The sequence below is a fragment of the Stomoxys calcitrans genome, chromosome 3 (genome assembly GCF_963082655.1).
Source record: "Stomoxys calcitrans chromosome 3, idStoCalc2.1, whole genome shotgun sequence".
Taxonomy (NCBI): Eukaryota; Metazoa; Arthropoda; class Insecta; order Diptera; family Muscidae; genus Stomoxys; species Stomoxys calcitrans.
In genome coordinates this window covers 174,330,091-174,352,632 of record NC_081554.1, presented here as the reverse complement: position 1 = coordinate 174,352,632, position 22,542 = coordinate 174,330,091, and the positions used below count along the sequence as shown (strand labels likewise).

General features: G+C 39.8%; 1 protein-coding gene across 1 annotated transcript in view; it reads left to right on the top strand.

Annotated features, from left to right (window-relative positions):
• Nucleotides 1–21,365, top strand: part of LOC106088405 (uncharacterized) — a 25,144-nt gene extending 3,779 nt beyond the window's left edge. The window contains exon 2 of the mRNA XM_059365701.1: nt 20,987–21,365. Within this exon, the coding sequence (XP_059221684.1) occupies nt 20,987–21,365 (379 nt within the window). The remainder of the gene's footprint in view (nt 1–20,986) is intronic.
• The last annotated feature ends 1,177 nt before the right edge of the window (nt 21,366–22,542 follow it).

The window sequence follows — 22,542 nt, the reverse complement described above, 5'->3', positions numbered from 1 at the left end:
AACTTCCCTTTTATAGGAAATCTGATGAAAAATTTAATTTTTGTAGGAAAATTTTTCAAAATCTTACTTCCATGGGAATCTTTGTAAAAATTTAGTCAAGGGTCCCAAAACTTTACTCCGCATTCCTTTCTCACCTTAACCTACCTATAACTTTAGATTTTTTCCCACGTTCAACTTTTGCTTTAAACCCATCAACCAATGAAAAAGAGTCACATTTCTCACCAATAAACTAAAACTTCATTGGCAATAATTTCCTTCTACCAAAGTCTATGGGGGCATGTTTGCTACCTACAAATTGAAAAAGTTCTCATGTACGTGTGTGTGGCATGGAGTTTCCATGCAATTTGCATCCGAGTATCCTTAGACCTAAGACCTCCAAGGAGAAAAGGTACATATTTATGTCTTAAGCTGGCAATAAATTTACAAGGATTACACATACATCCATATATAGAGCTAGAACAGGAGAACATGCCACCAAGAAAAATGTTTGCCACAAGCATTGAACATAAGGTGCATAAGGAGCTTGGAAATTATTAGCCTACCCTCATGTTGATTTTTTTTTTTTTTTGCTGCAGCGAAATTGCATAAAACCTAATGGGGGAAGAGAGAGGCCACAGGCGTATAAATAGAACAGGAAAGGCAAAAGGATTCACATATGGTAAGCAGCGGTAAGTGTAAATCCATCGATTGCTGTTAACAGGGTACTTTTACAAGCAGCATGCAACTGAGCCTTAAAGCGGATCAAGAAGTTGAACGGAACAACGAATTTAAGAGGAGAATGGAGGGAAATTATTAATCCTTTAGAACGCGGTTTCCAGTACGACCTCAAAGATTTACAATTTCAATACGCCGTCAAAAACCTTCAGCAGATTTGCATCAAAATTTCAAAATTTTTGTGAGCAATCACGAATTAACCTTACTTTTGCTCTAAGAAGTTTAGTTTAGGAGATACCGCCAATGAAAACTTTATCGAAGTAACAAAATTATGTTTTAATATATTCATCAATATTTTTGAGTTTTCGGAAGTGGTCACGATTTTACCTCACTTTTGCTCTACAACGCTTAGTTTGGAAGATATGGCCATTCAAATTTTTTTAAGTCAACAATCAATTTTTTTTGCCCTATACATAATTTTGATGAAATTCGGGCAACATGAATTTTTTCACTTCAAAAACTCAAAATGGCTAATCTCCTTAAGCCTTGTAAAGCAAAATTATGCAAAATTTTGTATGCTACCTTATGGTACCCCAAACACACGAAGAAATTGGTAAACAATTTTGGGGTCATATAGCCTGGGGGACGCCCCATCCCAAAACCCATCCGAACGGACATGTGTACCGAATGGGGGGGGGGTTCCCTACCCACAAAAAAGCCCCAAGAGGATACGTTCATGGGTTTGGGCAATATGGGTATCAAATGAAAGGTATTTAAGAGTAGAGTACGAACTTGCCATTCAAATATTACCCTAAGTGTCAGGGGGCCCCCCACCCCCAAAAACACCACCCAACAGGACACTTAACCGCTTTGGGCAATATGGGTATCAAATGAAAGGTATTTTAAAGTAGAATACAAATCAGACACAAAAATATATTTTGGGTGTCTAAGGGCCCTCTCCACCCCCCAAAACCCCCCAGCAGGACAAATCTGTGAGTCTGTGACCGGCCCACCCAGAGTCTGTGACCGGCCCACCCACAAAATTCCCTTCAATAAAACTTGAAGCTCGATCGGGATAATATGACAATGAAAAGAAATGTTTCGAATCTAATGTTTGTATAAGGATTCAGGTATCTGGGTCACGTCCTACCGTTCCGCAGGACAAGTAAATCGCGACAATAAAAGACTCAAATAAATGTTCTTCTGTTTCTTAGCGTCGTGGAGACTAACCCTCTCCTTCCAATAAATACAATGCCCAATTGTCATGTAGGATGGCCGATAATATGTTGTACTCAAATGGGAGGAAGTGTCAGAGGGCAATACGCATCCCCCTATCCTACTCAAAAACAAGTGTTGTAAGTTCGGCCGAGCCGAATCTTATATATCCTCCACCATGAATAGCATTTTTCGAGTTATTCCCATCTCTTTTTAGGCATACAAGGAATAATGCATGAGAATTGTTACGCTATTGGAGATATATCAAGTTATAGTCCGATTCAGACAATAAGTGAATTGAATATTGAAGACCACTGTAGAAGTCATTGGGTAATATTTCAGTCCATTCGGATAAGAATTGAATCGGTTCATATGGGAGCTGTATCAGGATACAGATCGATTAACACCATATTGGACATGTATGTTGAAGGTCATGGGAACAACAGTTGTACGAAATTTCAGAATTTAAGAATCAAGTTTGCAGATCGGTTTATATGGCAGCTATATCAGAGTATGTACCGATTTAAACCATACTTAGCACAGTTTTTGGAAGTCATAACGAAATACTTCATGCAAAACAGCAGCCAAACCAAATTAGAATTGCGCCCTCTAGTGGCTCAAAAATTCAAATTCTAAGATCGGTTTATATGGCAGCTATATCAGATTATGAACCGATTTGAACCATACATAGCACAGTTGTTGGGAGTCATAACAAATCACTTCATGCACAATTTCAGCCAAATGCGATAAGAATGGCGCCCTCTAGTGGCTCAAAATGTCAAGATCCAAGATCGGTATAAATGGCAGCTGTATGAGGTTATGAACCGATTTGAACCTTACTTTGTGCAGTTCTTACAAGTCATACCAAACAACTTTGTGCAAAATATCAGCGAAATCGGATGAGAATTGCGCCCTCTATTGGCTGAAGAAGTTATGATCCAAGATAGGCTTAAGGCAGCTATATCAGGTTATAAATCAATTTGAACCTTATTTGGCACAGTTGTTACAAATCATGTCAAACAACTTTATGCAAAATTTCAGCCAAATCGGATGAGAATTGCGCCCTCTATAGGCTCAAGAAGTCAAGACCGCAGATCGGTTTATATGACAGCAGTATCAGGTTATAAACCGATTTCAACCATAATGAACACAGTTATTGGAAATCGAAGCAAAACACCTCTTGTCAAATTTCAGCCAAATCGTATGAGAATTGCGCGCTTTATTGGCTCAAGAAGTCAAGACCAAAGATCGGTTTATATGGCATCTATATCAAAACATGGAACGATTTCGGTCATTTACAATTCAAACTGACCTATGCGTATATAAAAGGTTTTTACTTTGTTGGAGTGGAGCGAATTTTGAGTTTGGAAACAGCTCCGCTTCCGCCCGCTCCGGGTTCAAAAAATTACTCCGCTCCACCCCGCTCCGCTTTGAAAGCCTGGTTTAGATAAAACTCCCATATATAATTTATCCGATGTGGCCTTTAAGTCTTTAGTATTCACACTTTTACAAAATTAAGCATGAGATGTTTTGTAAGACGTCTCAATATGTGTGCCAAATTACCTCAAAATCGGTTCAGATTTAGATGTAGCTCCCGTATATACATCTTTCATACGATATGGCCTTTTAAGGCTTTAGAAACCACAGTTTTGGTTCGATCTTTACAAAACTTAGCACAAGGTGTTCTGTTTTACGTCTTAGTACGTGTGCAAAAGTTCATCAAAATCGGATCCGATTTGGATATAGCTCCCATATATATCTCTCATCCGTAATGCATCTTTTAGGGTGCCTCAATTTTGGTCAGATCTTTCCAAAATTTGCATGAGGTATTCTATTTGACGTATCATTATGTGTGCAAAGTTTCATCAAAATGGCTAATAAAGGCTATACAAGCCACAATTTTGATTCGATTTTCTATTTGACGTACCAATATGTATTAAAAAATTCATCAAAATCGGTTTAGATGTATATATAGTTCATAATATAGATATATTCCAGCCGATATTCGCCTTTACAACAGCGGTAACCAGTATTAGGGTCCTATTGTAAAACAATCTTCCCAATCTATTACAGAAAGTATACAAAATTAAAGTCTATTATGTGAGATCGCACATGTAAACCTGGTTGTCGCGAGCCGCTTGCTGCAAGATCCCATGCTCGACTTCAGTCGCCCTTAATCTGGGAACAGACGCTGATGTTGGTCGTTTCGAGTATCATTGGCACACAGCATTTAAAGAAGAGTCAGGGGCACCTGAGCCCTCACTGAGACTCTTCTCTCGAAAATCGTTGACATCCCGCTACAGCATTTGCAGCCACTCCGCAAATATATGAAGTTTTGCATTATACGACACCTGTCTACGCGCCCGGCAGCTTTCAGCTAAGCTTCCCGTAAAAACGATGAACTCATACAGATCGGAGCTCAAAGCTCCATGTAGTGCTCACAGATTTGACGTTTTTGCCGGGACCTTGCCGTACGAGACTTATTTAAAGTCACGTTCAGCAAAATTAACAAACTTTGAGGAAACTTGACCAAAAAATTGGTTTTTATACCCACCACCGTAGGATGGGGGTATATTAATTTTGTCATTCCGGTGGTATATTCATTATCCATATATTAATTTTCCATTATCCATTTCCGACCCTATGAATTATATATATTCTTGATCAGCGTAAAAATCTAAGACGATCTAGACATGTCCGTCCGTCTGTCCGTTGAAATCACGCTACAGTCTTTAAAAATAGAGATATTGAGCTGAAATTTTGTACAGATTCTATTCTTGTCCATAAGCAGGTTCGGAGATGGGCAATATCGGACCATATCTTGATATAGCCCCCATATAGACCGATCCCCCGATTTAGGGTCTTAGGCCCATAAAAGCCACATTTATTATCCTATTTTGCTGAAATTTTGGACAGTGAGTTGTGTTAGGCCCTTTGTGTTAGACCACTCGACATTCTTTTTCAATTTGGCCTAGATCAGTCCAGATTTGGATATAGCTGCCATATAGATCGATCTCTCGATTAAAGGGCCCATACAGGCGCACTTATTGTCCGATTTCACCGAAATTTGAGACAGTGAGTTGTGTTGGGCCCTTCGACATTCTTCTTCAATTTGGCCCAGATCGGTTCAGATTTGAATATAGCTGCCATATAAACCGATCCGCCGATTTCGGGTCTTAGGCCCATAAAAGCGACATTTATTATCCGATTTTGCCAAAATTTGCGACAGTGAATTGTGTTAGTCTCTTCGACATTCTTCTTCAATTTGGCCCAGATCGGTTAAGGTTTGAATATAGCTGCCATATAGACCGATCTCCCGATTTAAGGTTTTGGGCCATTAAAGCCGCATTTATTGTCCGATTTTACTGAAATTTGATACAGTGACTTATGTTAGGCTTTTCAAAATTCTTCTTTAATTTGGCCCAGATCGGTTCAGATTTGGATATAGCTGCCATATAGACCGATTTCTCGATTTAAAGTCCTAGCCCCATAAAAGGCGCATTTATTGTCCGATTTCACTAAAATTTGTGACAATGAGTTGTGTTAGGTTCATCGCCATTTTTCTTCAATTTGACCCAGATCGGTTGAGATTTGAATATAGCTGTCATATAGACCGATCTCTCGATTTAAGGTTTTGGGGCTTTAGAAGATGCACTTATTGTCCGAAGTCGTCGAAATTTGGGAAAGTGATTTGTGTTAGGCCCCTCAACATCCTTCTTCAATTTGGCCCAGATCGGTTCAGATTTGAATATAGCTGCCATATAGACCGATCTCTCGATTTAAGGTTTTGGGGTCATAAAAGGCGCATTTATTGCCCGATGTCGCCGAAATTTGGGACAGTGAGTTGTGTTAGGCTCTTCGCCATTTTTCTGAAACTTGCCCCAAATCGGTCCAGATTTGGATATAGACCGATCTCTCGATTTAAGGTTTTTGGGGCCATAAAAGGCGCATTCATTGCCCGATGTCGCCGAAATTTGGGACAGTGAGTTGTGTTAGGTTCTTCGCCATTTTTGTGCAACTTGACCCAAATCGGTCCAGATTTGGATATAGCTGCCATATAGACCGATCTCTCGATTTAAGGTTTTTGGGGTCATAAAAGACGCATTTATTGTCCAATTTCGCCTAAATTTTGGACAATGAGTTGTGTGAGGCTCTTCGACATTATTCTTCAATTTGGCTCAGATCGGTCTAGATTTGAATATAACTGTCACATAGACCGATATCTCGATTTTCATTTTTAAAAAAATTCTACATTTTGATGATAATTGTTCAAAAAATTTATAATTTTCTTCGAAAACTTGAAATAGGCATTTCTCGTAAAGTAAGTTCACTTCCAAAAATTTGAACATTGGATGAAATTGGGCTGAAAATGGCAAAGAGGCTTCCTCAGGCGATTCAGAAAGTTATGTTTGACATTACTTTATGAATGGCCTGAGGAGCTGCTGGGTGGTGCAGCTCCTTTAAGCATTTTTAAGAAGTTTCTTCAAACAATTACTTCTCCTCATACAAACTCCCTTTTACATTTTCACTTTTAACAGCTGGTATGATTAGATGTTAACTTAGCAGCCATGTTTTACTAGGGCTTCAGCACCATATTCTCCCCATCTTTCTCAAACTTAAGCATTAGGAATTCGTTTCCCCCCAAAAAAAATCATTTCTATGCATTGAATCTTAACAAACCTTAATTGATTTTCCAAAAACCACAAACAATTGAAGGCATGCTCTCTTGTATTACAAATTTTCATACAAATTTAATTTAAAATCTATTTTTAAATTCAGGTCTCATTTTTCCTTAAAATTCTGTACTTCATGCAAAAGTTGTTGGCAAACATGAAAAAACCATTTAATGGCAAATTCTACATGAGAGTCTATCTATGGAAGCCAAATGACAACGACAAATGCTTGTGGTGGAATATGTTCCCAACAAACAGTTGCAAATTCTATTCTACTCTGCTGTTCTCCAAAGCTATGAATGCGATGAGTTGACAAAAAGTCTGTCAACATTGAATTTGCATTTGCTATTGAAAACGGAAAATGGAGCAATTTTTTCCAAACCGTTTTTTGTGTCTTTTGTTTAAGTATTCCTAGAACCAGGCAAGCTAAGAACATGTGGCGAAAATCAATGAAATGAGTTCAGTTGAGTTGAGTTGTGTGGAGAAATGATATCGTGACATATCAAGGGCGAATGTTTTAATACCCTAAATAACTAAGAGTTGGCACTTGAGAAGGGTATGCTATCAAGCAAACTGTTCACTTAGTATAGGAATAGGAACAACATTTCATCAATTTAATTGGGGTTTTTTTTGTACCCTCCACCATAGCATGGGGGTTTACTAATTTCGTCATTTCGTTTGCAACGCATCGATATACGGATTTAAGACCCAACAAGGTTTTGCACTTGAAATTTTGCCCAAATACTTCATATAAGTGTAGGTCGTTTGGTATTGCAAATGGGTCTATCAGTTTATGTTCAGATATAGCTGCCATATCACTGTGATCCCAGCTCACTCTTTTAAAGAATCAGGACCGAAGAAGATCATGCGAAGCCAGAATCCTATTCATCTATGAAGATACATGGCACTTCCAGGATCTTGAAAGGCATTGGCAATCAAGCAGAAGGCTACAGAGCGATCATAAAAATCTTGATGACCATATTGGATAATAGTGGCACATGCCAAGTGAAGTACACACACGAGGTGAGAACAAGTTAAAGGCCAAGAAAGACAAAAAAGCCTATCAAAGGAACAGCAAGCCCTTTGCCGCATGCAAAAGATTGTCGTTAAGAGCCGACCTCACACAGAGGAAGGGCGGTCTAATCAGACTCAACTGGAGAGCGATTCTTTGATACGAGAGGTCCCACCCTCCCGTAGAGAAGAAATTGTCTTTGGTGAACTTCCCACCTTATAGACGACCGATGGCCCACGCTCCTCCACCAGTAGTGTGGTCGAATAATGGGTCCTATAAAGTCGCAGCTACTCCCATTGCCTTTTTCAGTCAGGAGGATGTTCGGTAGGAAGTGGGGGATGACTCCCAAGATGATTTATTGGATGTATACGGCCATCATGAGACTAGTACTGGCTTATGGAGAACTGGTATGATGGGACGCCGTAGGAAAGAGGACGCGTGCGAAGTAGGTCGAGAAGGCCCAAAGACTGACCTGCATCGGGATCACAGGGCGCTGAGACCCGCTCGACGGGAAGGCCTAGAGGCGATGTTGGATATGCAGCCCATTGGGGGCTATATTTGAGAGAGCTCGGCATGCTGAAGGAGGTTGGTTGCGGCCACAGTTCGATTCTGGGTGTTATGGATACGGAGGGTAGCCTGAGGAAAATCTCCGACTACCTGGCACCAGTGCCGACTGGAGTTAAGACATTCGCGATTCGTTTTCCTGAGAGGGTCGAATGGAGGGTGGATGGTGTACTTGAGGAGGATGAGACCTCGATCTACACTGATGGCTCCAAGATTGAGTCAGGGACTGGATTGGGGGTCTACTCTGATGCACTAAATATCAGTATGTCTCTGAGACTGCCGGACAAGTGTACGGTCTTTCAGGCAGAGGTCTGTGCCATTGCAGTAGCCGCAAGAGAAATTCTGGCTAGGGGCTTAACGCCCTCGAAACTCAGAATTTATGTGGACAGTATGGCGGCGCTCAAGGCCTTGGGGTCGAGGATGGTGAAGGCGAGATGTGTGGCGGACTGTTTGGAATACCTGGATAGTCTCCGGGCCCACAATGTGACGCTGATATGGGTTCCTGGGCACAAGGGGATTCCAGGAAATGAGAGGGCTAGCGAGTGCGCTAGGTGGGGTTCATCTGCGCCGGGGGGACCAGTCATCAATCTTGCCATTTGTCGAACACATTAGAGGGGATGGCCAGGGCGGCGACGGTGGCAAGGTGGGACACGGTAGATGGTTGCCAGATTGCGAAGGCGCTATGGCCGGTCATCGACTGGAGGAGGACGAGGCAATTGCGTTCGATAAGAGGTCGATGAGGATACCGCAGAACCAATCAATGATGATGGTATGGAATGTTTACCTCCTAGTCAGAATGAGGTCCAAGTAGCAGTGACCCGACTGAAGAACAACAAGGCAGCAGGAGCCGTCGAGTAACCCGCTAAAATGTTTAAGACCGGAGGTGACAGGCTGAACAGTCGTAGGCATCAACTTATCTGCGCAATCTGGCTAGTAGAACACATACCCGATATTTGGAAATTCAGCATACTATATCCCGTACACAAGAAAGGAGACAAGACGGAATGTGCCAACTACAGGGGAATAAGTCTCCTCCCCATCGCATACAAGATACTCTCGAGCGTACTGTGTGAAAGATTAAACCTAAAGTCAATGAGATAATTGGGCCCTATCAATGCGGACCTGTAAATCCACCCTGGACAAGATATTCACACTGAGTCAAATCTCGGAAATGACCCGATAAGGACAATTCACCACCTACCATCTCTTTGTTGACTACAAATCCGCTTTCGATACTCCCAGACCAGATATTCACACTGCGACAAATCCTGGAAAAGACCCGAGAAAGCCAATTCAACACCTACCACCTCTTTGTTGACTACAAAGCCGCTTTCGATACTCCCTTATATTCAAAGGTATTTCAAGCCATGTCTGAGTTTGTTATCCCTGCAAAATTAATAAGACTCTGCAGGATGACACTTGCTGATACGCGTTCCTCAGTAAGAATAGGAAAGAATCTCTCCGAACCATTTAATACCAAACGAGGTTTCAGACAAGGAGACAGCCTCTCGTGTGTTCTCTTTAACATCCTGCTGGAGAAGATGCAGAAGTGAATAGATATGACACACTAATCACAAGAGAGCACATGCTACTCGCCTATGCCGACGACATCAACAACATAGGTCGGTCACCGGAAGTAGTAACTGCTGCCTTTTAAAGAATCGAAAGAGAGTCAGTGAAAATGGATCTGGCAGTAAATGGAGATAAGACGAAATGGATGGTTTCAACTCCCAAAACGCCTTGTACAACTGAGCAGGTAAAGAAAATGAAGAAAATTGGGAACCACAACTTTGAGACAGTCAGTAACTTTATCTACCTCGGCACCGCCGTAACCGAAACGAATGACACCAGTTTTTAGATATAGCGAAGAATAATACCGGCGAACAGATGCTACTTTGAACTAAGTCAGCAGTTTAGAGACAAGGCCACCTCTCGACAGACGAAGATTGTTATATGGTTCTGAAGCATGAGTACTTGTGAAAGCAGATGAGGCAGTGCTTGGAGTATTTGAGAGAAAGATTCTTCGTAAAATATATGGACCAGTTTGCGTTAACGGAGAATATAGGCAACGTATGAACCACGAGCTGTATGAGCTGTATGACGACGATGGCATAGTTACACGCATCAAAATACAACGGCTGCGTTGGCTAGGTCATGTTGTCAGAATGGATGAAGAAGTTCCAGCAAAGAAGTCTTTTGAAGGTACACGCAAACCGAAATAACCATAAGCCCGATGGAAAGATCCAGTGGTGGGAGTCCCCTCTAAACTTGAAGTCAGAGATTTTCAAATGAGCGCGGAAGATCGAGGCGCTTGGAAGACTATTCTACGTTCGGCTAGTGCCTTATTGATGAATCAAAAAAAAGGACTCTTATTGAGTTTAGACTTTTTCGTGAGTAAAAATGTTTGCAATTTGCTTCTTGAGAGTCATGACTTTTCGAAAGTTTCTTATTTTTTTACACACCACCATAGGATGGGGTTATACTAATCTAGTTATTCCGTTTGTAGCACCTCGAAAAATTGATCTAGGACCCCATAAGGTATATATATTCTTGATCGTCTCGACATCCTGATTGAGATCTTGCTATGTCCGTCCATCCGTCTGTTGCAATAGCGATAGCGGACGAACGCGTAAAGCTAGCCGCTTGAAATTTTACGCAGGGACTTAACTACGATGTAGGTCGCCCCTTATGCGGTTTATATGGGGCCTTTCAGCTTTGGATGTAGCTCCCATATTAACCAATCTTCCGATTTGACTTCTTAAGCTCCTATTCCTCTCCGATTTGGCTGAAACTTTGCTCATAGTGTTCTTTTATGACTATCGACAACTGTGGCAAGTACGGTCCGAATCGGTCCTCATATAGATCCCATATAAACTGATATCCCGATTTGACTTCTTGAGACCCTGGAAGCCGAACTTTTCATCCAATTTGGCTGAACTTTTGCATATAGTGTTCTGTTATGACATCCAATGCCAAGTACAATTCAAATCTCTCAAGAACCTGATAAAGTTCCCATATAAAGAGATTTCCGCAATTGACTTCTTTAGCCCCTTAAAGGCACAATTCTTATCCGATTTTGCTGAAATTTTGCACATAGTGTTTTGTTATGACTTCAAACAACTGTGCTAAGTACGACTTGAATCGGTCTATATCCTTATATAGGTCCCATATAATCCGATCGCCCGATTTGAATTCTTGAGACCCTGGAAGACACCATCTTTGTCCGATTTGGCTCAACTTTGAGTTCCGTTATGACATCCAACAACTGTGCCAAGTACCGTTCAAATCGGTCAAGAACCTGGTATAGGTCCCATATAAACCGATCTCCCGATTTGACTTCTTGAGCACCATAAAGCCTCAATTTTTATCCGATTTGGCTGAAATTTGGCAGATAGTGTTCTGTTATGACTTCCATTAACTGTGCCAAGTACGAATCGGTCTATAGACTGATATAGCTCCCATATAAACCGATATCCCAATGTGACTTCTTGAGCCCCTGGAAGCTGAAATTTTTGTCCGATTTAGCTGAAATTTGGCATATAGTGTTCTGTTATGACTTCCAATAACTGTGATAAGTACAGTCCGAATCGGAGTATAACCTGATACAGCTTCCATATAAACCGGTCTCCCGATTTGACTTCTTGAGCCCCTGAAAGCCGCAATTTTTGTCAGACTTTGCCGAAGTTTTGCACACAGTGCTCTGTTATGACAAATTCAAATCTGCCAAGTACAATTCAAATCTGTCAAGAATCTGATATAGGTCCCATATAAAGAGCTTTCCGCAATTGACTTCTTGAGGCCCTGGAAGCCTCAGTTTTCATCCGATTTGACTAAAATTTTGCACATAATATTCTGTTATGACTTTCACCTTTCAAGTACGGTCCGAATCGATGTATTACCATATATATCTCCCATATACGCCGATATCCCGATTTGACTTCTTGAATCCCTGAAAGACGCAATTTTCATCCGATTTGGCTGAAATTTTGCACATAGTATTCACCGACTATGCCAAGTGTATAACCTGATATAGCTCCCATATAAACCGATCTCGCGATTTGACTTCTTGAATCAAGTGCGGTCAAAATTGGTCTACAACCAGATATATCTCCCATATCTTAGCTGAATCCATTCTGGTGGGTTCCCAAGGTTCGGCCCGGCTGATCTTAGCACGCTTTTAACTTTTCCATTTTAGTTTGGTTTCAACTAGCCTAAAGGGACCAAAGGCCCTTTTCTCTCGCCATTGAGGCAGCGTACCAAATTTCGAGTGAAATTAGGTCACAAAACCTCTTGGAGACATTTTGTGTTGGCCAAATGACAGTCGCTATTACAAATGCAGTTCCACCATGCATGAAATGAGGTGACATTTCACCAAACTACCCCCCAACCATATCCCACCCTGACAGAGTGCCTTTGGCTTAGTGTCTAGAATTCAGTCGAAAATAACATAAAATTTTATTACAGAGAAGAGACCAAAAGAGAAATACAGAACCACAAAATTCAATAACTCCTTAGATGCATTCTTTTTATGGCCCTTCTTTTAAAAGGCAACTACATAGAGCTGCAAGGAGGTAGCCAAATGTTTACCCACCTTTGATGGCAAAAAAAACGAACACCTACATTTATTGCCTACTAATGTTGCAAGTAAATGTCTTTTTTCAGGCAATTGAAACAATTTCATTAACATAGATATCGGTTTTTCCTATTAGCTGCAAAACAAGAACGCCATAACATGCCATTTCGAAGCGTATTAACATATCAATTGAACTAAACAACAGTAAAGGCAATGAAATATCAAAAGCTTGGAACCAAACACCATCTACTAGGGGGAGTATGTACATACCCCGAACTTTTCCATTTCCCATTTCGTCATCGACAATGGCAAATGGCTAATATGATCAAATATCTTCAGGCAATAAAATCGCTTAGCATTGGTAAGACGCTTTCTAAATGCTTAGCAAGGAGTACGTGGGTCGTAAAAAATCCATTTGATGTTTAAATGCTTCAATGAAAAACATCTGAAAATGCCAATTCAGCAGAGAACAACAGCAACAGCTGGCTGTAGAAACGGTACCCTAATGTGAAAGAAAAAACATCTCAGCTGATGCATCAATTTCAATATTTCATTTCCATCATAGACTACCCACTCAAAATTAAATGGCCTTAATTCATTTGCGGGAATTTGCCAGAAAATTAATAGAGTGAGAGAAGCAGAGTTTCAATAAATGAGGCAGCTAAATAGTACTGTAAGCAACATTTGCATGTAAATTATAAAAAATACTCCCACAATTTCTTCGAAAGGAACATGTGTGCCAAAGCAGGGAATTAAAAAGAACAAAGGAAAAATAGAAATTCGAGGAATTAGAAAATTACATTTTGGGTGAGGAGGCACTCCCATACATGGTTCGGAATACCTTTCAATTGAGTCTTATATTACCCCCTATTGAACTATTTTTCCATTTGGTGAGGAGAATTTTTAGGTAAGAGGAGTTTTTGGGGAAGGACATTTTTTGGAAGTGGCTGCCACCTGACTACCTTTTATTTGAATCCCATATCATTCCTATTAACCCTCGTTTGCATTGTAGGGATTTTGCTATGAGGTAAGGCGAAAGTTCTTGGCAGTGAATTTTGACATCAAATTCGTATTCTACTCTCAATTACCTTTCATTATACCCTCCACCATAAGATGGGAGGTATACTAATTTCGTCATTCTGTTTGTAACTACTCGAAATATTCGTCTGAGACCCCATAAAGTATATATATTCTTGATCGTCGCGACATTTTATGTCGATCTAGCCGTGTCCGTCCGTCTGTCCGTCCGTCCGTCCGTCTGTCTGTCGAAAGCACGCTAACTTCCGAAGGAGTAAAGCTAATCGCTTGAAATTTTGCACAAATACTTCTTATTAGTGTAGGTCGGTTGGTATTGTAAATGGGCCATATCGGTCCATGTTTTGATATAGCTGCCATATAAACCGATCTTGGGTCTTGACTTCTTGAGTCTCTAGAGGGCGCACTTCTTATCCGATTGGAATGAAATTTTGCACAACGTGTTTTGTTATGATATCCAACAACTGTGCCAAGTATGGTTCAAATCGGTTCATAACCTGATATAGCTGCCATATAAACCGATCTTGAGTCTTGACTTCTTGAGCCTCTAGAGGGCGCCATTCTTATCCGATTGGAATAAAATTTTGCACGACGTGTTTTGTTATACTATCCAACAATTTTGCCAAGTTTGATTTAAATTGGTTAATAACCTGATATAGCTCCCATATAAACCGATCTTGGGTATTGACTTCTTGAGTCTCTAGAGGGCGCATTTCTTATCCGATTGGAATGAAATTTTGCACGATGTGTTTTGTTATGATATTCAACAATTGTGCCAAGTTTGATTTAAATCGATTAATAACCTGATATAGCTGCCATATAAACCGATCTTGAGTCTTGACTTCTTGAGCCTCTAGAGGGCGCCATTCTTATCCGATTGGAATAAAATTTTGCACGACGTATTTTGTTATGATATCCAACAAATGTGTTAAGTATGGTTCAAATCGGTTCATAACCTGATATAGCTGTCATATAAAAAGGTCTAGAGACTTGATTTCTTGAGCTTCTAGAGTGCGCAATTCCTATCCGATTTGGCTAAAATTTTGCATGGCGTATTTTATTTTTACTTTCAACAACTGTGTCAAATTAGGTTCAAATCGGTTCATAACCTGATATAGCTGCCATATAAACCGATCTGGGATCTTGACTTCTTGAGCCTCTAGAGTGCGCAATTCTTATCCGATTGGAATGAAATTTTGCACCACGTGTTTTGTTATGATATCCAACAAATGTGTTAAGTATGGTTCAAATCGGTTCATAACCAGATATAGCTGTCATATAAAAAGGTCTAGAGACTTGACTTCTTGGGCCCCTAGAGTGCGCAATTCTTATCCGATTAGAATGAAATTTTGCACGACGTGTTTTGTTATGATATCCAACAATTGTGCCAAGTATGGTTCAAATCGGTTCTTAACCTGATATAGCTGCCATATAAACCGATCTGGGATTTTGACTTCTTGAGCTTCTAGAGGTCCCAATTATTTTCCGATTTGCCTGCAATTTTGTACGACGGATTCTCTCATGACCATCAACATACCTGTTTATTATGGTCTGAATCGGTCTCTAGCCCGATACAGCTCCCATATAAATAGATCTCTTTATTTTACTTATTGAGCCCCCAAAGGGCGCAATTCTTATTCGAATTGGCTGACATTTTACACAGGTCTCCAACATAATAGCAGAGAAAATCTTTTCTTATATCCTTTTTTGCCTAAGAAGAGATGCCGGGAAAAGAACTCGACAAATGCGATCCATGGTGGAGGGTATATAAGATTCGGCCCGGCCGAACTTAACACGGTTTTACTTGTTTCACCTACGAAAGAGAACAACTTCATTATTCATTCAAGTGCCTTATATATTTATAACACCATCTAAGTATACCATTACTCATCCTTACCAATTCCTATCCATTTTGAAGCCTTGCATTTGTCTTCCTCATCATCATTGGCTTGATTTGCTCTTTCAAAAGTTATTTTTCCCATTCAGTTGCTATAAACAAATGATGAAGTGAAAGAATTGATTACCCAGGATATTTGGAAAGCTATTTCATACATTTCAATTTTCGACAGCACAAAATTTGTAAGAATTTTGGCAGCATGGTAAAGAGGGTACCAAACCCCCCTTTCTAGCAAAGGAAAACTTTTAAACTTTTCCTTTTCATTAAATCATAACAAAACGAGGATAATAAATCTTATGGGTGCCTGTTATCGAGAACTTAACTAAAAAATGCTGATTTATGCATTTAAAGGCGAAAGAATTTTTTTCTGCTTTGGAGTTGTTTTCAAAATTGACAAAATATTGTTAGATTTTTTTTTCGCATTCGTTTTTGAGTTTTCGCAGCTCTTGCAGATTGGTTGCCTATAGGGAGGACCGAAATTTTTGATAAATGAGAACTATCACATTTGCTGTCTAGGCATGGTTAAAGAGCATAAATCACAAGAAGTGGAGGTCAACAAAATCAGGGCATTTGAATTGAGTTCCGTAGGCTACATATAAGGATGGATGCTGGAAATGAAAACTGGACTAGACTAAGTCATAAATAAACTTTAAGGCAGATAGAGTTTGGGTTAAGTTTTGGGCAACATACGAAAGTGTTAAAGCATGAGTAATTAATTTTCGAAGCCTGCTTGGGCTTGAGAAATGACCATTTAAGACTACCTGCTCACAGATGCTTGGGAAGGCATATTTTTTGGGGAAAAGGTGGGGAGAGCTCCTGCCTAATTGTGAAAATAAAGGTAGGCATTTTTGCCTTATAATGGAAAGACACCCATTTTTTCTCACCCCCCGTAAGTTAACACTTTCGTTGCCTCTGCTAAGAGGAATTGGGGACATGGTTTGAAGGTCTATTTAAACAATTTTTGCTTATTTTTAGCATTTTAAATGAAGACAATCATAAATGAATGCCAATTTTTTAAATTCCATTTTTGTAACAGGTTTTCATAACATCTAGGAGGATTTTCTTAAGTCCTAGAGTAGAAATCTTCCTGTATTGTTTTGTTAAGTATTCAGTTTTCTTACTTTTACTCATACATAATGAACATCTAACACATTCAGTTCAGTTTTATTGCTGGAATCCTAACTTTGCCGAAAATGAGCACCTTAGGTGCTACTATCATCTTCTAGCATAGCTATTGCTCTAAGGCATATTGCAGTAGACATATGTGTCTATTCCTTGAAAGCATCACAAGGATATGCTGTTCTTACACACTGATAGCATATGAATATTCATTAAAGTCATTCATATTAGAATTTTAAGCAGAGGACTGAGAATGTAGCTAAAAAACTTTATATATAAAACAATTTTTTTTAAAATTTTTAAAAATTGACAAAAATTAAAAAAAAAAAAAAAAACAAGTAAAAGGATGCTAAGTTCGCCCGGGTCGAATCTTATGTACCCTCCACTATGGATCGCATTTGTCGAGTTCTTTTCCCTGCATCTCTTCTTATGCAAAACAAGTAAAAAGGCGTGAAGTTCGGCCGGGCTGGATACCCACCACCTCGGGTATATATGTAAACCACCTTTCATCAAAATTCGGTGAAAATTTCATACCTTATACTCATATAGCTCATACCGATCTGAACTATATACGACACGGATGTCGAAAAGCCAAAAATAAGTCGCTGCGTCAAATTTCAGTGAAATCGGATTATAAATGCGCCTTTTATGGGGCCAAGACTTTAAATCGCGATATCGGTCTACATGGCAGCTATATCCAAATCTGAACCGATTTGGGTCAAGTTGCATAAACATGTCGAAAAGCCTAACACAAAGCACTGTCCCAAATTTCGTCGAAATCGGACAATAAATGCGTCTTTTATGGCCCCAAAACCTAAAACCTAGATATCGGTCTATATGGCAGCTATATCCAAATCTAGACCGATCTGTGCGATATTGCAGAAGTATGTCAAGAGGCTTAACTTAACTCACTGTTCCAAATTTCGAGGACATCGGGCAATAAATGAGCATTTTATGGGCCCAAAACCATAAATCAAGAAATCGGTCTATATGGCAGCTATATCCAAATTTGAACCGATCTGGACCAAATTGAAGAAATATGTCAAAGGGCCTAACACATCTCACTGTCCCAAATTTCAGCAAAATCGGATAATGAATGTGGCTATTATGGGCCTTACACCATAAATCGGAGGATCGATCTATATGGCAGCTATATCCAAATCTGGACCGATCTGAGCCAAATTAACGAAGGATGTCGATGGGTCTTACACAATTCACTGCCCCGAATTTCATCAAAATCGGATAATAAATGTGGCTTTTATGGGCCTAAGACCCTAAATCGGCGGATCGGTCTATATGGGGGCTATATCAAGATATAGTCCGATATAGCCCATCTTCGAACTTAACCTGCTTATGAACAAAAAAAGAATCTGTGCAAAATTTCAGCTCAATATCTCTATTTTTAAAGACTGTAGCGTGATTTCAACAGACAGACGGACAGACGGACGGACATGGCTAGATCGTCTTAGATTTTTACGCTGATCAAGAATATATATACTTTATAGGGTCGGAAATGGATATTTCGATGTGTTGCAAACGGAATGACAAAATGAATTTACCCCCATCCTTCGGTGGTGGGTATAAAAAGGGTAAAGGAAAAGATTTGCTCTGCTATTAGAGCGATATCAAGATATGGTCCGGTTTGGACCACAATTAAATTATATATTGGAGACCTGTGTAAAATGTCAGCCAATTCGAATAAGAAGTGCACCCTTTGGGGGCTCAAGAAGTAAAATAGAGAGATCGATTTATATGGGAGCTGTATCAGGCTATAGACCGATTCAGACCATAACAAAACACGTATTTTGATGGTCATGAGAGGATCCGTCGGACAAAATTTCAGGCAAATCTGATAATAATTGCGACCTCTAGAGGCCCACAAAGTCAAGATCCCAGATCGTCTTATATGGCAGCTATATCAGATTATGAACCGACTTGAACCTCATTTGGCACAGTTGTTGAAATTCATAATAAAATATGTCATGCAAAATTTCAGCCAAATCGGATACGAATTGCGCCCTCTAGTGGCTCAAGAAGTCAAGACCCAAGATCGGTTTATACGACAGCTATATTAGGTTATGGACCGATTTGAACCATACTTCGCACAGTCGTTGGATATCATAACAAAACACGTTGTGCAAAATTTCATTCAAATCGTATACGAATTGCGCCCTCTAGTGGCTCAAGAAGTCAAAACCCAAGATCGGTTTATATGACAGTTATATTAGGTTATGAACCGATTTGAACCATACTAGGCACAGTTGTTGGATATCATAAAAAAACACTTTGTACAAACTTTCATTCAAATCCGATACAGATTGCGCCCTCTAGAAGCTCAAGAAGTCAAGATCCCAGATCGTCTTATATGACAGCTATATCAGGTTATGAACCGATTTGAACCATTCTTAATAAAGTTGTTGGTAGTCATAATAAAACACCTCATGCAAAATTTCATTCAAATCGTATACGAATTGCGCCCTCTAGTAGCTCAAAAATCAAGACCCAAGATCGGTTTATATGACAGCTATGTTAGGTTATGGACTGATTTGAACCATACTCGACACAGTCGTTGGATATCATAAAAAAACATGTTGTGCAAAATTTCATTCAAATCGGATACGAATTGCGCCCTCTAGTGGCTCAAGAAGTCAAGACCCAAGATCGAATTATATGACAGCTATATTAGGTTATGAACCGATTTGGACCATACTTGGCACAGTCGTTGGATATCATAACAAAACCGGTTGTGAAAAATTTCATTCAAATCGGATAAGAATTGCGCCCTCTAGAGGCTCAAGAAGTCAAGACCCAAGATCGGTTTATATGACAGCTATATTAGGTTATGGATCGATTTGGACCATACTTGGCACAATCGTTGGATATCACAACGAAACAGGTTGTGCAAAATGTCATTCCAATCGGGTACGAATTGCGCCCTCTAGAGGCTCAAAAAGTCACTACCCCTGATAGGTTTATATGACAGCTATATCAAAACATGGACCTATATGGCCTATTTACAATCCCAACTGACCTACATTAATAAGAAGTATTTGTGCAAAATTCAAGCGGCTAGCTTTGCTAATTCGAAAGTTAGCGTCCTTTCGACAGACAGACGGACGGACGGGCGGACAGATGGACGGACATCGCTACATCGACTTAGAATGTTATGACGATCAAGAGTATATATACTTTATGGGGTCTTACACGAATATTTCGAGGAGTTACAAACAGAGTGACGAAATTAGTATATCCCCATCCTATGGTGGAGGGTATAAAAATTAGCTTTAAAAATAAAATTTTGACAAAATTTTCTTTAGAAATAAATTTCTATTAAACGTGCCTAGAAAAACATATCAAAATTTTCTCTTTACAAATTGTTATCAAAAATAAACTTTACACTCAAGCCTCGTTTGTCTGCTTGCACAATTCCATGCATTGCATTGCATCATGCAACTTAGGCCTTAGATGATGCATTCAACTATTGGCAATGGATGTTTTCCAACCATACATTCGCATAGCTCCATAGGCACCCAAATTTGGATACATAGCCCTACTCAAATATGTGTGCTCATATGTATTCCCATGTATGTATGTATGTCAAGCAATGAACTACTATTCTAACCCTCATTTAGCCATTTGCTGTATAGTTAGTTTAGGACTTCCTACACAATAACCATCTTGAAACTCATTCGGTCAATTGAGTATCCTTCATCTACCAACTTCTGAGTTCCTGCTGCATAAATTCGAAATTAAAAAATTTTTAAAAAATTATTCTAAAAAATTCTAGAGAATTTTTAATTAGGCAAAAATTTCATTAGGTGGAAAATTTATTCCTTTGTATATTTAAGTCTTAGAACCAAACCAAACTCGGCTCTACAAGTCGAAGAAGTTTTTGAATACCAAAACTCAAGTAGTAGCATGGAAACTTTGAGGTGCTAATAGCACAATTTGCAACTTTAAATACAAATTTAAGTTAACCAATTGGATTTGAATGTGGTATCCAACGATGCGTATTAAATGCATACAAGATAGAAAATAAAACCAACATAAAAAGCTACACTGGTCTACAGAAACTTTGCAAGAAAAAAAGAAATATTTATTCATAAAATTGTCACTTGAAATAAAACTTTTTCTGAAAACCCAAGGTTCATGGAAAATCGCTAGTGAGGCATCTGGGTTGAGGAAAGAGGATTTAACTACACCGAGAAAAGATAATTGAATTTTTGTTAAAAGTATATTTTTAGGCATCCAAGAGGAGGTTGGCATGATCACTTCGGTGACGTTACCGACCAGAAGAAGACATTGTGTGCCGTTCACATTTTTGAGCCTTTTAGATCGACCGGATCGAATGAAGTCATCTTTACAAGACAGGGTCGTCTTATAGAACAGAGTCGTTTCAAAAGGCAGGGTCGTCTTACAAGACAGGGTCGTCTTACAAGACAGGGTCGTCTTACAAGACAGGGTCTTCTTACAAGACAGGGTCGTCTTACAAGACGTGATCATTTTCCAAAACAGGGTCGTTTTACAATACATAGACGTCTTACAAAACAGGGTCGTTTTACAAGACAGGATCGCTTTTCAAGACAGGGTCGATTATCAAGACAGGGTCGTTATATCGGATAGGGTCGTCTTACAAGATAGGGTAGTACTGCAGAAATTCCTTGCTATTAACCTGCAATGGTAAAAACTAATTTTCAGAGCCAGTCCATGGAAAAAGGTCAGAATGGTATTTTTTCCCAAGATGGGAATATATAGGAGGGCACCGCGGCTCAGATGTTTGCATGTCCCGCCTATGACGCCGAAGAGTTCAAATCCCTTTGTGAACTTCAGAAAATTTTTCAGTGGTGGTTATCCCTTTACTAATGCTGGCTACATATGTGAGGTATCCTGCCATGTTAAAATTTCTTTACCGAGTGGTGTTGCTATGCGGCACGCCGTTCGGACTCGGCATAAAAAAAGGAGGCGCCTTATCCCTGAGATTGAACTCTATTCGGACTGCACTCATTGATATGAGATAAGTATCCTCTATTCCTTAATAAACCAACAGTCCATCGTATGGCCCAACAGTCTATCGTAGTTTTAATTAAAAGACACTGTCTTGTAAGACAACCGTGCCTTGTAAGGCGACCCTGCCTTCTAAGACGACCCTGCCTTGTAAGACGACTCTGCCTTGTAAGACGACCCTGTATTATAAGACGACGAAGACCTTCAGTGGGCAACAACCTCAACAGTGGAACTTCAATAGACCACAACATCGCTGAGGCGAACCTAAAATGAATGTTTCTGAAGCTGAAGCACAACCTCAACAGCAGAACTTCAGTAAGGCACAACCCCGGTAGTTCAAACCTAAAAGGACGGTTGGTATAGATTGCTCTCCACGAAATGATACGTGAGGTACTAGACCTCTTCGTCTCTATGACTGAAGGAACGCACCATGTCGGGCATTTCTTATAGAGGGGACGTTAAAATTCATGATCATGGTCTAGGGGGTGGGAAGTATCATGGAAGGGGGAGAATATAAATTCTGCAGAAAAAAAAACTGTGTGAATGTTGTAGGTCAATGTACTACCAATATTCAATCAAAACGAACAAAACCTAAGGCCTATGGGGGCTCATGAAGTCAAAAGGGGGATCAGATTATTTGCGGGCTATATCTCTTTACGAAGCTATCGAGACGGGATTTGGTGTGGCTGTTGAAAAGCCAAAAACTCATTTAAGGGTGCTGGTAGGGGTTTAACAAGTCAAATCAAAAAGCTAAATCAAATCCCCATCTTTTGGTGGTTATAGAAAATTACAGGGT